Consider the following 18,203-nt stretch of genomic DNA (forward strand, 5'->3'; position numbering starts at 1 on the left):
GGTGTGTCAAGTTAGAAATAGGGAGGTTGAAAAATACCGGAATTGGATAGCATTTCCTTCAAAATAAAAGCATAGACTCCCCCTACTAATGTTGAGATCTCACATTTCAGCCTAATGAGGATTACATTTAATTTCAATGTTATGAAATATAAAAATAAGGAAGATAAAAAAAAAACAAACAGACAAAGATTGCATCAAACACTTGATGGATGTTGCTGTGTAATGTAAAAGATTTAATGTCCCTATATCTTTAAAAACTTGTCTTTTTGCAGTCTGAAAGAAAAAGTTCTTTTCATTTTCAGGACATCGTAGATGAAGTCAGTCCAGTCATCTCTCTGAGGTTTTTCTGGGTTTAGCCTCTTTCTGGTAACAGCTTTTCTTCCAGCAGCACTGAGGATAACACAGGGTCTCAAATTTAAATGAAAACTTTTCACAAAAGTTTATGAACTTTCTGTCAGAATGGGCTTAATATTGGAAAACTGGACTATTGTGCATAATGAAGAACCCGATGATCCTTTTTCCTACAAATCTAATGATGTTTTCCATTGTTGTTTACATAAATTTTCCCATTCCTCATTAGATTTCCCTCTTTTTCACATTTTTGTTTAATATACAATGAGTTACATTTTCATTGTCGTAGACTTCTATAAAATTTCAAAACATACGCCTCTATGAAGATTTATGGCAGATTATTATCTAAATAATTCTGTTAAATTCCCTCAGCTAATTGAAGAAATCTGCAAAAATTCATTATCATTCAAACCATACTGCATCTTCAGGATTTGAAAACATCATATTCCTTCTCAAAACTCACACACTGATCCATGGATTCACCAAATTAATTAAATTATTCAGCAAAAATGTATCTCCAGTCACAGTTTGAGCTGGAAATCCTCTTGTTGTTGCCTCTTTAATCTCCTTCCAAGTAGTCTGGGCTGCACCAACAGATTAATGGTTTTAAAATTTCTATTAAATGAGCGATTAATCAGATTAATGACACAAATGATATGGAGTAAATGTGGTCTTTGAGGGCCCCTGGGCGGTTACCTACCTGTAATCCAGCATCATACCTTCAACCTGCTGCTTAAAATCTCGAAATGTTTAATCACCTATAAATTGTTGCGACACATTTTCATGTCGCTGGTTTTATTGTGAAAGGTGGAGCCGGAAGTGCGATGTTTTTATTGTGGAGTAGCTGGAGCAGCAGGGAGGACAGCGATGGGACGCAGCTGATATTTATCCCAAATAAATCAAACTACAGCCCGGAGCCCGGCGGCAGTGACAGGCCGGCGGTAGAGACAGTGTCGGAGCTGCCGTGGTTGTGTGTCTGTGTCCGGGCGGTGGAGGCGCAGAGGAGCGGTGTAACTTCGCGGGGCTGTTCTTCCAGAGGGAGGAAGTTTGCGGTGGCGAAGGAAACATAATAGGAAACCGGGGAGGGCCGAAATATCCCGACATGGAGGACTCCGGGTCGGCCCTGGAGAAAAATGTGGCTGACCTCACGGTGATGGACGTGTACGACATCGCCGCCGTGGTGGGCCAGGAGTTCGAGCGGATTATTGATCAGTACGGCTGCGAGGCTCTGTCCAGGCTCATGCCCAAAGTGGTGCGGGTGCTGGAGATCCTGGAGGTGATGGTGAGCCGGAGCTGCATCACTCCCGAGACCGAGGAGCTGCGGCTGGAGCTGGACAAGCTGCGGCTGGAGAGACTGGACCGGCTGGAGAAGGAGAAGAAGCACAAGAAGGTGAGGACACTTCACAGTGATGCTGCTGCCCAGACTCTGTGTTTATCACAGCTGTAGCTTTATCTTTAATCAGCTGCTGACAAGTTGTTTCCTGTTAGTAAACAAACAAACAAACAAACAAACAAACAAACAAACAAACAAACCAGGGCCACAGAGTTTCCTCAGACTCTGATTTAACCAGAGGAGGAGGAAGTCTTCAGATTGTGACTGAAGTAGGAACACCAGTACCATAATATATAATACTCCATTACAAGTAAAAGTACCAGTACCACACTGTATACTACTCTAGTACAAGTAAAAGTACCAGTGCCACACTGTATACTTTTCTCCTAGAAGCAAAAGTACAGATACTGCACTGTATAATACTCCATTACAAGTAACAGTACCAGTACCACACTGTATGATACTCTAGTACAAATAAAAGTACCAATATCGCACTGTATAATACTCCATTACAAGTAACAGTACCAGTACTACACTGTATGATACTCTAGTAGAAGTAAAAGTACCAATATCGCACTGTATAATACCAATATTTTGGGAGGACAGAATCGTCCCTACTAATATCTGAGTGAACTCGTTCCCACTGTGTTTTGGAGTGAAGTCATATTAGATCTTTCCTATAACTAAAGTAGAGATATTCCTCATTTTCTGATTATCGAAATCGTTATTTTCTTTAACTGACAACCGATAAAATAAATAAATTGTGCTGCTTTGGCTTTAATACAGCCGCCTGTCACTGGTCTGTAGTTAGCGCTGTCAGTCATGTCCCGCCCACAGCACGATCTGATTGGTCTGACGTCATGAGTAATAGCCTATCACGCTGAAGACTGCTTTCTACTCAGAATAACACAGATTAGCGCCGCTGCAATTAAGGAGCGGAGCTGCATGTAGACTGTTAAACAGAAGACGTCACTGAAGTTTTAATAAACATCAAAATCCTCTACACTGAAATTAAACCAACAGCACACTCTGAACAAGTTCACCTGTTGGTCCAAGAAACACCGAGCTAAAGAGAGAGAGCGAGAGAAGCTAGTGCTAACTGCTAAGCTAAAGTCGCTAGCACGCCTGAATAGCACGTTAACAACAGCTGAATTATTGAAAAGTCGCTAAAAGGAGCAGAAAGCTCTGGGTGCCGTAAGCATAACTAGTGTAAGTTTAAATGTACAGCAGGTAGTTAGACTCTGTGATGAAGAAAACAGCAACATTAACTGTTCAGACAGAATAGCAATAAACTACCGGTAACAAACCTCAGAGACTGAAGAGACACTGACGTCATCACGTCATACAACACCCCTGTATAATACTCCAGTACAAGTAAAAGTACCACTTCTACTGTTAAAGTTCTACACTTTTTTTGTGTATAATCTCAACTTGTAAAGTAACAACAGTTGTCAGATAAATTCAGTGTAGTAGAAATGTCATAAAAATTAAAATACTCAGTACAAATACATCAAATTTGTACTTAAGTACAGAACTAGAGAGCACAGCACTTAACTCGCCCAGTGGGACGCTTCCTGTTTGTTCAGCTAATCTTGTTCCTTTTCACGCTGAAGTTATTTTGGTGTAATGTGTGATTGTTCCCAATTAGTCATCAAACCACGCCAAGGATTCAGGAGTGCACAATCTGTAATGCAGGAAACCTCCTTCAAAAACTAGCTGGTAACCGTGGTAACGCTACTGTTGCCATAAGAGTAAGACAAGAAATACAGGAAGAAAAATTAATGAAGTATCAAAATGTCACAGAGCTACATCATCACAGTTAGAGCGGAAAATGGCCTTCACAGTTTCCTAAAAACCTGGTGACATCTTCGTATTGTCTTAAGTGTTACCATATTAATATTTGCTTATTGAATGTCAATCTTTGGTATTTTAGCTTAAAATAACAACGAATAAACAATTAATTGATCATCAAAATTAATTTTCTGACACAGCACACTGCTTTTTTGTCAGAGAAGTTGAAAACCACTTATTTCATCTGTAACAATGCAATTAATTGTATTTTATTACATAAATACATTTTTTATGCAAAAACTTCAGGAAACTTAAGATCTGAAAAGTAACTATTAACTGCAGCTGTCAGGTGAATGTGGTGGAGTAAACAGTATTCAGTATTCCCTTCTCAAATGTTGGTGGAGTGGGAGTGTAAAGTAGCATAAAATGGAAATTCTCAAGTTAAGTGGCTCAAAATTGAACTTTAGCTCAGCACTTTACGCTGTGTGAATCTCATGGTGGTTTTAAATCCGCCCGACACTCGGTCTGCTCACTGCTATAAAAAAGTTGATGTGTCAGTTTCTCGTGACGGTGACGGAGCGGCGGTGAACACAGCCAGCGGTTCACTGATTAACTGCGTCTCATGACTGTGATAAAGTGGATGTTTCTGTAGGTGACGGAGATTCCAGACACAGCTGCTGCAAAAATACACAGGGGTTAAAAATCCCATGAGGATTTCTGGGTCGGATCGAAGTATCACTGAAGGGTCTGATGTGGATCATAAGTCTTTACGGCCCCCACACTCAAACCTGCCAAACACCTGGAAGAGACTTGCAGAGAGGTTTTCAAACTGTTGGATCGTCCTTCCTGGATGGATACTTCCTCTGAGTCACATCTTGACACGCACACACACACACACACACACACACGATACACATATTTTTAGATTCAGTGTGACCTCCACTTCCTGAGGACAACATTATCTGGGATCTCCATAGAAAATAAACATCCAAAAAATCCTCTTATGAATCATAGAAAAAAAGACGGTCGTTATAGCTCCAGTTTGTCAAAGTGTCAAGAAATGTAGGTTTAAAAGAAGATGTGGTCGTCTTGATATGTAACAGATGTGGTCAATGATGTTTAATAATGTTTAATATAACTCTGTGTGTGTGTGTGTGTGTGTGTGTGTGTGTGTGTGTGTGTGTGTGTGTGTGTGCAGGAGCTGGAGCTGGTGGAGGACGTGTGGAGAGGAGAAGCTCAGGATCTGCTCTCCCAGATCGCTCAGCTGCAGGAGGAGAACAAAACTCTCCTCACCAACATGTCCATCAAAGACCCGCTGAGTGAGGAGGACCTGCAGAGGCACGAGGGTGAGGACGAGCGCACAGCACACACACACACACACACACACACACACACACACACACACACACACACACACACACTCGCTGAAAGTTCATGCACCTTACACAGTAAAAAACCAGAACATGTGATGTAATCTTTGGTGAGAAGACAGGAAATATGAGGGACTTAACAGCTGTATTATAACATTTATATATATATATATATATATATATATTATGATGTAACTCTCGGCGGGAAAATGAATGAAGCGTTTCTCAAAATAACAACAGTAAAAGAAAAGTTCAGCAACCCACGAAGAGAAAACTTTCAATTTATAAAAAAACTAAAGAAAAGAAAGGGAAAAAAAAAATTCAAAGAAAAAATAAACTAGTTTTTAAACTTTGCTGAGGTGGAAAAGTTTGTGCATCAATAAAAACAGAGTGCGATGGAAACAGACTTGGTGAATAAATGATGATGTGGGCGAAATATAAATACCACAAACAAAAAACCAAAGACACTTTAAAACAAACAGACGACACAGACACAAACATCCTCATCAGACATCTGTCAAAACATTAACCTGAAACTAACGAGATAAATCGTTAATTTACGTCGTCTCGTCTCCTCCTCTTCTTCTGCAACGGTTTAACGGCACCGACTGGAGAATTGGTGCCACCTGCTGTTTATCTGCATCAGTCAGCTGCTCACAGTCACATGACAGGAAGTGGATGAAAACTAACATTTTTATTTTATTTTCGGGGGAATTCGGTTCAAATTTGTGACACTTTTCGATGGAAACCCCGACAGCTGACACCAGCTATGTCTCACACTCCCATCTGTCTCTGTTATACACACACACGCACGCGCACACACACACACACACACACACACACACACAAAGGAAGCCTTCTCTGTGTCTGATGGCGAGCCAGTCTTGTCGTGGCTTCACACAGAGGCCACAGTCACTCTGACAGACCGGCCTCAGTGTTCGAACACACCTGCTGCACTCACACACACATCAGTCAGACTTCCCTCTGTCCACTGACTTCCACTGACAATAAAGACAAAGTATTATTTCTGATTAACCCTCCTCCTCCTCCTCCTCCTCCTCCTCTCTCTGTGTGTGGTGTCCAGGTATGACGGAGAGAGAGAAGCAGGTGATGAAGAAGCTGAAAGAAGTGGTGGACAAGCAGAGAGACGAGATCCGAGCCAAGGACCGCGAGCTCACGCTGAAGAACGAGGACATAGAAGCAGTAAGAGAACGGGAGGAGCTGGTTTCTCCTTAGAGCTGCACCGAGACGCTGTTTCAGCTCCCGATATTTTAGCATGTAAAGCAACAGATGAGTCCGGATGAGTTCAGACTCCCGTGGTCAGTCGGAGGAGAGCAGAGGCGGTGTGGGCGGTTTCAACTGAACAACACACAAGTTTCTATTTTTAGCATCAGATTAAGACAAAAACCAGAATATCTGGCAGGAATGTGTTTACAGAAAACAAGCACTACATTTAATAAGTACAGACAGACTGCAGACATATTGAAGGTTCACATTAATGATGTTAACGATGGCTGTAACGAAGGCGGTTAGCCCTGGAGCTAACCTTGTAGCCACAGCAGATATAAGCTTCTGAAACATGAAAAAGAGCTGAATGGATTGTTTCTGTAGCTCCATTCATCGTTTCTCCAACTCCCAAGTTACGTAAGTCTGAGCGTGTTTTTCCCGCTCGGCTGTTTATAATTTTGGTTTAAACAAAATGACAGGAAGCTCTGTGATGCTGAGCCGTCGTTGTTTACACAGACACTTCAGTGAAGTGGGACGTGTTATTCTTGTGGTTTCCCTTAGTCAGATAATTGTCATTCATCATATTCGCTTTCTCAGTGATCAAAATACAGATCTGTAAACTGCCTGGAAACTTAAACCGTCCAGCTGCGTCACACTCGTCCACACCTGTCGCCATTTTTACGTCACTGTTGCACAGTGACCCTGTACTTACCGAGTTACAGAGAAGGAGAAATCACATCAACTCCAAAACCAAACGGCCCACTCCTTTTCAAAAAGGTTGAACATGTGGACACGACCAGAAAGTCTTCTGGGTTTCCTGTATATGAAGTTTCCTCTGATATATCCATGTTAGCTTTCTTCTCCCGGCTTCATGTAATTGGTGGAATCATACGGTGTGTTAGATACTGTAGTTGTGTAGTTTGCTGATTGATTGTTGTTTTTCCTCTGTGTGTTCCTGCAGCTCCAGCAGCAGCAGTCTCGCCTCATGAAGATCAACCACGACCTGCGTCACAAAATCTCGGTGGTGGAGGCTCAGGGCAAAGCGCTGATCGAGCAGAAGGTGGAGCTGGAGGCCGGCGCTCAGGCGCGGGGACAGGAAGTCGGCGCCCTTCGGCAGGAAGTCACACGCCTGAGGGAGCGGCTTCAGGGAGAGCTGCCCGCCCAGAGCCGCGGCCCCGAGGAGACCCCGCCTCAGCCCCCCTCACCTGCAGAGGTAACGCCGCACGCAGACGCATTAAAAGTCTGAATGTTACACTGAAGTTAGTTTTACAGCCTGAACTTAATATCAGATTCTGTCATGGTGTCAAAATCATGGCTTTAAGCTTTTATGTAATTGCAGTGCATTGTGGGTTGAAATCTGGCCCAGGACCTTTGTCCTCTGTTGTTATTTCTTTCTTTATAGGCCAGAGGTTTAATCTTGTCTTAGCACAAAGAGCACAGGTGTTACAGTGAAGTGTCCCATGACAGAGTGACACTGAGCCAACACACACACACACACACACACACACACACACACACACACACACACACACACACACACACACACACAAAATACCAGGAGCCAGAGACTGGAGCCGCTGAATCGTTCGTCTTATGTTTTCCTCTTGTGTTGTTCCCGCATGTCAGAATGTCTCCTGAGGAAAAGGCCTGTTGGATCTTATCAACAAAAAAAAAAAAAAACATTGTTAAATGTTCTTAAAAGGAAAAGTTCGTCTCATTTCACTCTGAGCAGGAAAGTTAAATGTTGAATTCTTCCTTTAAGTTCTTCAGTTATAATCACTGAAGCAGTGTCACAGGCCAAGAAGCTCAAACCTACAATTCTCCCATTTAAATCCATAATGATCGAGGTCCATAGATCACCAGAACACACACACACACACACACACACACACACACCACACACACACACACACACACACACACACACACACACACACACACTCTCTCTCTCTCACTGAAAGGCTCAGTGATCAGATAATAAACTGTCTTTTGCTCCACCAGCGTCGTAAAGCCGCTGCAGCGGCGGCGGCGGCGGGGGCCGAGGGCTGGTCAGACAGACCCGGCCTCTCTGAGCTGATGTCTGGGGGCGGGTTTGACCCCGCCCCGCCGCGGCCCCTGCCCCTGCCCGGCTCCCTCAGCCCGGGGGCGCCCGGCGATGGGGATGAGGATGACGAGGCAGTGTTGCTTTGGGTAATGCAGAAGTGCTAGTTAGCAAAACCAGAGTGGTGTGATTGTGACTCTAACTCCAAACCCGCACCCCCCCCCCCCCCGAAGAGGAAGAAGCTTATAGATAGAAACACATAAAAATAAAGCTGGTGGACTAACACGTGTCTGACTCATGAGCCGTGCTGACGCAGCTCTTCACGGCTGTTTGTGAACTAACAGAGTGTCACTGGGATTTTTTTCGCTCCTCGGCCAAGTGGGTGAGACTCTGGACGACGCCGCTGACGACTCCTCTAAATATAGATGAGCGCCGCCTCTAACAGCTCTGGAAGTTTTCCCTTCGTGCGCCTTGACCCTGAAACACTGACAGTTATAGAAGTAGCTTAAAGTCCAACTGAAATTAAGTTTCTTTTTCTTGTCTGCTGCAGCTCAAACGTCTGCTCCGTGAATCATTTCTCCTGCAGAACAACAAAAAGGGAGACATTTATTTATTTATTTATTTATTATTATATATTTTTAGTATCTTTGCATTAATCCAACAGAATATTAGAGAACTCGTTTCCATGCAACCAATGCAGATGTTTTAATTTAAACCATGTCTTCAAAAAGCAGTGAGGTCAGTGTTACATCAGAGGCAGGGAGACAGACAGACAGACAGACAGGCAGACAGACAGACAGACAGGCAGAAAGGCAGACAGACAGACAGGCAGGCAGACAGACAGACAGACAGGCAGACAGACAGACAGCTGCTGCTACACAACACCAGAGCAACAGACTCACAACAACAACAACACACATGACTCCTCCTGACCTCAGTCACAAACACACACTGCTAATGTCAGTTAGCGAATTAGCTGCAGAACATTAAACAAACATGTTAACTCGCCTGCAAATCTCACCTGGGTGTGTTGGCTGCAGCACAGGTTAGTTTACTTTTAGGCTTCTGCAGGAGATGATATGCATTTCCACTTCAGCCTCACAGCAGGGGACAGCTGATCCGAGCCGAGCCGAGCCGAGCCGCTTCGTAGGACCACCATAGTGAAAAGTCTGTTTCTTACACTCTCAGTTCTTTTGTAGTTTCTACCTGAATGTCTGTAGTTTGGAGTTTAGTTCAATTTATTTTCCTGTTTACTGAAATCTACTGAGGCAAACCCAACATTTCCTGCTTCACAATAAAACCAGCAGGAGGCTTTTACTGTGAAGGAGAAATGCAACATATGTGAGTTAGCAGAGCCTGTTACTGTTGATCCTCTTATAATAATAATAATAATAATAATAATAATAATACGTTTAATCAACCTCATACAGACCGTTTTTATCATTAACTAAAACTAACGAAATAACAAAAACTAGATGAATAATATTTTCATTAACTGAAATAAAAATAAAAACAAGGCTTTATAAAAAAAAACGCTAAACTGAAACTACTGTGTTTTTAGAAAAATTAAATAGAATAAATTCATTATTATAATTTATTAATTTATTATTTAGTTTTTGTCTGGTGTTTTGGGTGGATACCTGTTTATCTCTATAGCATCTTACTGTCTCTCTTCACTGTATTAACGACTGCAGCGGCCGCAATGATGAAGAGCCACAGACGAAGAGTCACTTTGTTCCTGAGTTATTCAGAGTTGATTCATCTTTTTCTTTTTGAATCTCACCCCTGAAACTAAGAACTGAACTAAAACGGAGCATTTTTACAAAAAAAAGGAAACTAAATGAACAAACCTGCTTGAAAAATTAAAATTAAACTGAAATTGAAAAGGAAAAAGTCAAAATGAAATAATAATTAAAACTGTAAAGCCGTTATAACCTTGATACAGACTTTATATTTGACGGCCAGAGGGAGGGAGGACTGAACGTGATTTCAGTTGGACTTTGTGCTTTGAAAACATAGAAAACTTATTAATAAGACTTGTGGTGTTTTCTTTGCTCAGTGCATGAGTGGCTTCAATCAGCTGCATGTGATGCTGAAGTGTTTCAGGTGTGTAACAGACGGTGAACGTGTGCTGGGTTTAAAAAACCAGAAACAAAAAGTGAGTTGTGGCTGAAAGAGCTGGAGGGAGGGGCGAACTAAACTAAACAGGTGTATTGGAACAAGGCTCGATGTCTGACTTCAACGTTTGCCACCAGGAGGCGATGTACGATGAGGACATGCCTGCTGTGTTCCAATATTTTACCAAGGTATCCTCACTTCCTTCCCGCCCTCCTTCCTTCCCTTCCTTTGGTTTTCGTTCCCTCCGTGTGACGCGTCTCTCCGTCTCGGCAGGAGGCGTTGTGCGAGGAGGAGACGGGGGGAGCCCTGGACCCAAAGGACCCCAACCGGCCGCGGTTCACGCTGCAGGAGCTGAGGGACGTCCTCCACGAGAGGAACGAGCTGAAGGCCAAAGTGTTCCTGCTGCAGGAGGAGCTGGCCTACTACAAAAGGTACTGATGACAATATGTGATGTTTTCCAATTCCTGTGTCAGACAATTAAGATTTGTTTGTCTGTTAAACTGAAGAGAGCTCCGGAGGTGGAAGAGTAGATCCTGAATGTGCAGAACAAGAACAGGTGAACACGAAGCCTCTGGAGTGATCATTTGTTTTTAAGCTTTCATTTCAGTTTATTAATCACCAATAATCCTGTGATTGCTGTTAATTGTTACTGTTTACAATAAGGATTTAAAATTATAATTTAGAGACGTCACAAACCTTTATTTGACTGAATATCCCCCGTGAATTTCAAATTAAAAGCTTCCCTGTGGAGTTTTCTTGTACACAAACGCATTCAGTGTTATTCATCAAAACGCTGTGTGTGTGTGTGTGTGTGTGTGTGTGTGTGTAATATGTTTAATGCATTTTATTCCTCATTAATGTACAACAGCAACGGAGGAACAGTGAACTCAAGGTTTTTACTCCTGAGTAAATCTTAGAGGTTTGATAAATACCAGTCCACAACCTTATCGCTCTGTCTCTTTAAAGCTGTGTTGTATTTTCTGAATGTGTCACCGTGTTGACAATAAACCAAAAGCAGCTGTAACATGTGGATGTTGGTTGTGCTGCTCTGTCGTTGCAGTGATGAGACGGATGACGAGATGGTCACTCCGTCTCCGTCTCCCTCGCCTGAGCTGAGGACTCGCTCCCGATCTACTGCCCAACCAGAGTCAGGAATCAAACGCCTGTATGTGTCTGCAAACACACACACACACACACACACACACACACACACACTCCTCAGGAAGGTTGCGATCCGTCAGAATTGAGGTAAAGTGAAAAAGCTGCTTTGCATGTGCTGAGTTGGTGATTTGATCTCTGCACGCTCAAATTTGCAAATGAAATCTTTCACCAAACATCTGGCTCCACATCAGGCTGGTGACATCAGCTGCTACTTCATATTGAGCTAGCGGCGAAAAGCAGCTGAACAAAACCTCATCACACATTAACACCAGATTCAGCTGTTTCCACTAAAAACAACTTTCAGCGACGTGAACTGGAAGCTTATTATCATTTTCACTGTTTCACAAGAAAAATCTGGGCCCCGAGATTCTGCTTTCTGCTCAAAGAACCACTGATTTAATCTTTAATAATGTATTTTATAAGATTATCACATTTGTTTTTGGTTTTTTACACTTGTGTAGAAATATTGAAACTGTGGTGTGTGTGCGGCTGGTCACAACCCCACAGCAGAATATTATTACACAAGTACTGACTCGTTCTCAAGCCGTTACTGTTGAGTGTGTTTAAGTTCATGAAATATAATGTAACGGAGCATTAACATGGAAGAAAGGCTCGTTTTTTCACTAATAAATTTGTAATATACCCAAAGAAAAACTTAATTAATCTAAAAAATAAACAGTAATTACAGCTGTTAAATAAGCTGTGGAGTAGAAAGTAGAATATTTCTCTGTGAAACGAAGCGTGGAGCGTAAAAACTGTAAAAACTAGGAGTTCATTTCCACCGCTGTGCATGAGAAGCAGGGTGCAGGACGCCTTGCTTTGCTTTTTCCTTCCTATCAGACACACTCACCACCCTGTGTGTGTGTGTGTGTGTGTGTGTGTGTGTGTGTGTGTGTGTGTGTGTGTGTGTGCGTGCGCGCGTGCATGCACTCATGGGTCGGGTCAACAGTTTTCATGTGTCTGCACTCGTTTTATTTTTCTATCTCCACTAAAATGAACCTAGGCATGACTCCTTCTTCTTCCTTTTCTTCTTCTTCTTCTTCTTCTTTTGGTTTGATTTTGGTTGGGAACTTTACATGAGGTCAAACAGAGGTCAAAGGTTGATGTGGTCCCTGTCTCCCCCTGTTCGCCCCACCCCCCCACCCGTCCCTCCTCTCTGTGTATCTCTTCCTGTGTGTGTCTTTACCTCTGTGTAACAGGATCTTCACAGCCATTATGCCGATGGTGGCGGCTGGTTTGATCCCAGATGACCCCACTTTACAGCCAATCAGACGTCTCATATCGCTTGTATGACTCTATATTTGGTTGTCACCTCCTCTGCTAACAGCCTCCACCCCCTTATTGCATGTGCTGAGCCTGTGTAGTATTCTGATTGGCTGATTGTGGGGCTGTCTTTATTACCGTCGTCCACCGGGATGACTGTGGATCGTGAAAATCAGCCAGTCAGAATAAGCGTGCAGTTTGTTGTTGTCGTCTTGTCTCGTCTTTTTCCCCGTCACTGACCACAGTAACCACCTGTTCACCTCTGCACCTGCGCTCCGGACTCACAATCATAATCATAATCACAAGCTACAGCGCTTTTTTTTTTTTTAAAGCTCTTCTGCAACAACTCAGCTCATCGTGTTTTACTCTCCAGTGTCTCAGTTAAAATCCAAATCTCTTCAAATTAAATTAAAACCTGCTGCATTTCTCTGTGATGAACGATTACAAGACTTAACCTTTTCTAACACTACGGTTTTCTGTGAAGCAAATAAACAATTCATTTTGAGACGTTATTATAATTACTGTAAACAAACAAACAAACAAAGGAGAACATCTTCGTCTACAGCTTTATATTTGTGTTTCAGTCCTCAGTGCCAGATGTACGACGGAGTCTTAGAGCTACAATGAGGAAAAACTAAAATCTGAAATGTCGAGAATAAAGATGTAATTTTACAAAAGAAATCATATAATGAGAATAAAGTGGTAATTTTAGGTTCTGTGTTGTTTTACAGGGGAAATATCAGAAGCTTTAAAACATCCTGTGAAGTTCTACTTTAACAGAAGTTTCACTAATAAGGAGAAACATCGGAAATGTTATTAATCAGGACAGAAACTGAGTCTATTCTATTGTTAGACAGACAAACAGCAGCTGCCACTGACTGTCCTTTCTCTCGTTTGATTGGTTACTTATAATATTCCTAAAAATTATATTAATTTTACATTTTTATTTTTACGCATTTATTCTGGAAGTTTCAGATTTCTTTTTTTCCCGCCCTAATACTCCGTCGTACAAATGAGACATTTTAATGAAAGAAACAGATGTTTTTTTCTGGCACATAAATGATGTTTTATGGAGAAATAATGCTCAATTGAATTTGAGCCAACAAAAATATAAACTGAACAAAAATATAAATCCAACACTTTTGTTTTTGCTCCAATTTTTCATGAGTTGAAATTAAAGATGTAAGAAATCTGAAGAGCTTCTTTCTCTCGGATCTGGTTGATAAATGTGTTTAAATCCGTGTTGGTGACACCTGACAGGTGTGTCCTGTCCAGATGTGTCCTACACAGCATGATTGTTGCACAGCTGTGACCTGTGCTGGTCAAAACGCCACTTTAAAAACGTGTATTTATTAGACACTGAACTGTGGGTCCTGACATCCATAGTTTTCTATGTTGATGTAATTAAAGCTGAGACTTAATTTTAAAAACACAACGAATGCATAACTGACCAAACAGGATTTACTTTTTGTTTTAAATGGTAGTTCGCCATAACTCTTAACGCTGCTTTACACGTAACTGATATTCACTGCAAACACACGTTACTGTAACCCACTGTCATGTGACACGTTACCTCTGTCTCCTCTCGACTGTCTCTCGTCTCAGGTTTAGTTTCTTCTCACGTGACAAACAGCGGACTTCGCAGCGGAGTGCGCAGTTTGACGGCGGCTTCGGCTCGTGGGCGGGGAAAGACGACGTGTACACAGAACAGGCCCAGGAGGCGTTACAGCACATGTAGTGGCTGCACACGGGGACTCCAAAACTCTTACTTAACACTCCATGTTCATCACTCGAGGCCAGCTGGTGAACCAGCGACTGCACAGCAAAGCACCACTAGTGACTCACACTGCAGCTGAAGCATCATGTGCTTTGAGGTGAGAGGACGGAGAGAAGAGTGAATGGATAAAGAAATCCCTCTACAGGTTTATTTAAACACTTGAGAATTGTTGAATATATCAGTGAGCGATGGCACATACAGACTGTTCGACTTTAAAGATGCCTGAAGGGTTCAGACGACTCAGAGAGGTGGAGGTGGTGGAGGAGGAGGAGGAGGAGGATGATGGTAAATTCAAGTTGTGGGATGGAAAAGTGGAAAGTTTTTGCATTTCAAGTGGTTAATGATGTGGTTGCTACAAGTCCAGAGTAAACAGTGGGTGAAAATGTCCACGTAGATGAAAGTTTGGGACACAAAAGTGTGTGTTTAAAAAAAAATGACACAACTCCAGATGTTGAGTTTTATCGCTCAAATAGAAAATAGAGTTGAGTTTTAAAGGCTTTGCTGAAGGATGAGGATTCCCCTGCAGAGATAAACACACAATCACTATTAGTTTCTCCACTTTATTATCTGGAGATTTTATTCTCAAAATGAGAGCAACACTTTTGTGTCCCAGTGATTTTATTTGATATTTCTCTCCCTGTCCGTGTGGGCAGCTCGTAGGTCCGTCACCAGCATTCAAACAAACTAAAAACATCCAGGGCCTGTTTATAAAAATGTTGCATAGAATCACAATTTAAAAGCTGTGTACAGAAAAGGATAAAATAAAAACACTAAGAGATGCTTTTATTTATAATATACTGTACGCCCTGCAACATACAGTAAGAACTGAAGCTCATTTCTGCCAAGAAAATAAAAATAGTTATTAAATAATAACTATTATAATAGTTTAGGTATTTTAATTTAAAGGTGCAAAATGTAAGTTTCTCTAATGCTTGTTGAGAGCTTCAGTGACTCACACAGTAGTAGTACGTGATGGGACGAGCTAGGGCTAGCTAGTTAGCATGCTAACTTCAGTAGAAGAAGAGTAAAATTTGCCGTCGCCTCCCACCACTGGAGACAGCTGTTTGTGAGTAAAGGGATGAAGTTTGTTTGTATTAGCTCTTTACTGGTGAGGAAACAGCTGTTAGCGCTAACGTTGGCTGATGTAGCACTAGCAAAAACTTACATTTAGCATTGTTTGATTGGTTTTTATTTGGGTTAGTTTTGACTTTGACTTACTAAGTCAAAATTTTAAGATACTTAACATCACTTCATTTTGACTTGTGGGTCAGTGCTTTTGACTTAATTGATATTTTTTAATGTTTTTCTATTTGTTTTTTCTTTTCCTGGCAGAAACGGGCTTCTGTAATTGTAAAGTTGAAGCATCTCTTTAACTCTGGCTGATTACAGCGTGAACACAAATGTCCACCACGTGTAAAACCAATAGATGCAATAATAATAATACCCACCGTGATAACAGCAATTACAGTATCACCAGCTGAACCGAAGCAGGTTGGAATAAATTACCTTCCTACTTGTTGATTAAGCAAATAAACAGATGCAGTATATCGAAAAGAAATAAAAGATCACCAGCTTCCTCACATTTCATATCAGAGCTGCAGGAATCCGTGCAGATTCCTCATCGCGTTTCAGCTTAAAACAAAATATAACTGGATTTTACCACAGCAGAACTGTCAGTATTAAACTTCAGGAGTTACCTGCCTGTATTAATTTATTTATGTTTTAATATAACTGAGGAGGGATAAACACTGAAGTGGTCTTGTCCTAAGTAACTGATTTAAACCTGATCATAGGATGCCTAAGGTATAGGCACCAAATGTGGATTCATCCGCCGCTGAAACTAGTCCCCAGCAAATGCACAGTTTCCTCCTGTTTGAGTGACATTTCTTAAAAACAACAGTGTCCAGCTGTTGGAAGAAATGATTTTACGTTTCCACAAATGAAACTACTGTATATATTTGTGAGGTGTTTACACCTTCAGTGGGAACCAATGGGCTCAGAGCTGAAAGCACAGACAGTATTGAGAGACGGAGGATTTGTTGACAGCAACAAAAAATATATATCACCAGTGTTATAATTTTAAAACCATTAGTCTTCCAGTAAGTTCAGCATTTACAGTATCTAAGCCACTATTCTGCCCTTTTCTAACTAAAGGTATAATTCTCCAATAAAAGGGCAGTTAAAAACGCACTTCTTGCACCTAAAGGAAATATAAAACTGAACCAAAGACCTTTTGGAAAACAGTAATGTTCCACAAGATAATATGGATTCGCCACCAAGTAAAGCAACATTAAACCTAGTGTTATCATTTTTTAATTTGCTATTCTACATCATAAATATCCGCTGCCTTACGGCACAGATCATGTAGAAAATACACATCTATACGCACTTACAAATTTAAGTTTGTTTAATACCTACCAGAAAGTTTGTGCTTTTATGCATCATTTGTTTCATCACCAGGTCTCAAATGTAAACATGGTTTCAAGCTATATTTTAATAAGAGTGTAAAATCATGAAGGAAATATTGAAATGTTCCTCAGATTGCGTGAAGGAGAAGTAAGAGCATCAGATTAGCTTCGGCCTTGTTTCAAAAATGGTTAAAACAAAGTTAATAAAGCTGAAGTGCCAAGAGTGATTTACATTTTTTTATTTTTAAAAATGCTAATCGGTGGTTGATGCTTCTGCTGTTATAAGTTGCCCTCACACTTTAACACTGATGGGTGTCTTCACCCCTGAGAGGCGGCGTAGTGGCACTTTATGTTGGTTTATATTCACCCAGCGAGGTGGAATAAATGAATGTAAAACGACCCAAACGCCGTAATGAGGCTAAAAACGAGAGTGTGGGAGCAGCTGCCCTCATTTTACACATTCACAGATACAATGACATGATGATCCTCGTTGCAGTAGAGTGTTTTTTCTTTTCTTTCTAGACTGTATCTGGAATAAAAAGGGATCTGGACTATTTCCGCATTAAGAATTTAAATACTGAAACATTTAAAGGGAAATACGGTCGACAAAAGGCATCCTGTTCCAAATGCTCACTGTGGTTCTTCAGCCGTTTATTTAAGTCAGTGTTGATCACCATCTCTCCTGTGAACCCAGTTACAACAGATATTTAAAAAGATATAATGAATGGATCAGTGCTTTATTAAATAAACTGGCTTTTACTCCAACATGTGTCCTCAGTAATAAAATCTGTGATATTTGTCTGTCTTTGGCTTTAACTGTGTGGAGGACCCGGGACGTCACAGGAATTATAATTAATAATAAAGCATTGCATTAATGTCATATTTTAATAGATATTAATAATAGGAATTCTAAAATAAATGTATAAATGAACGAATAATTCATCAATAAATACTTAAGATTTAAAAGTGTTTTTACAAAAACAGCATAAAACACTCATTGAATATTACATTATAATGTATAATAATACATTTATTAATTCATTAATAAATAATAGAATTTGAAATGGTTTAAAAATGGTAATACAAAAATGACTAAGCAATTCAATTGGCTAATAGGAAAAGGAAAAGCAGCTGGAAAAAGGAAATGGAAATTGAATCCATGAATATATTCCCATTTTTAAAATAAGTGTTTTATGTTGTTTTTATAAATCCATTTTTAAACCTTAAGTATCTATTGATGGATGCATTGTTCATATATAAATTCTGTTTACAATTCCTAATTTTTAATGCCTATTAAAATATGAAATTAAAGAAATGCTTCATTACTTTTCCTGTGACATCCTCACCTGTATCTGCTGCCACA

The 18,203-nt window shown here is 40.9% G+C and overlaps 1 protein-coding gene across 5 annotated transcripts; it reads left to right on the top strand.

Moving 5' to 3' along the window:
- Positions 1–939: 939 nt before the first annotated feature.
- Positions 940–17,605, top strand: rilpl1 (Rab interacting lysosomal protein-like 1). 5 transcript variants are annotated; one of them, XM_056402862.1, is made up of 10 exons: positions 942–1,741; positions 4,674–4,821; positions 5,930–6,048; positions 7,034–7,285; positions 8,074–8,262; positions 10,369–10,419; positions 10,505–10,662; positions 11,292–11,396; positions 12,592–12,679; positions 14,261–14,402. In XM_056402862.1, the coding sequence occupies exons 1-10, from the start codon at positions 1,454–1,456 to the stop codon at positions 14,264–14,266; spliced, it is 1,404 nt and encodes a 467-aa protein (XP_056258837.1). In that variant the 5' UTR covers positions 942–1,453; the 3' UTR covers positions 14,267–14,402. The 5 variants fall into 5 exon arrangements, with proteins under 5 accessions (XP_056258838.1, XP_056258837.1, XP_056258836.1 ...); XM_056402863.1 differs by lacking the exon at positions 14,261–14,402 and having other exon boundaries at positions 940–1,741; positions 12,592–12,685; XM_056402861.1 differs by lacking the exon at positions 12,592–12,679 and having other exon boundaries at positions 945–1,741; positions 14,261–17,605.
- Positions 17,606–18,203: the final 598 nt, after the last annotated feature.

Source organism: Seriola aureovittata, chromosome 18 (genome assembly GCF_021018895.1).
Source record: "Seriola aureovittata isolate HTS-2021-v1 ecotype China chromosome 18, ASM2101889v1, whole genome shotgun sequence".
NCBI lineage: Eukaryota > Metazoa > Chordata > Actinopteri > Carangiformes > Carangidae > Seriola > Seriola aureovittata.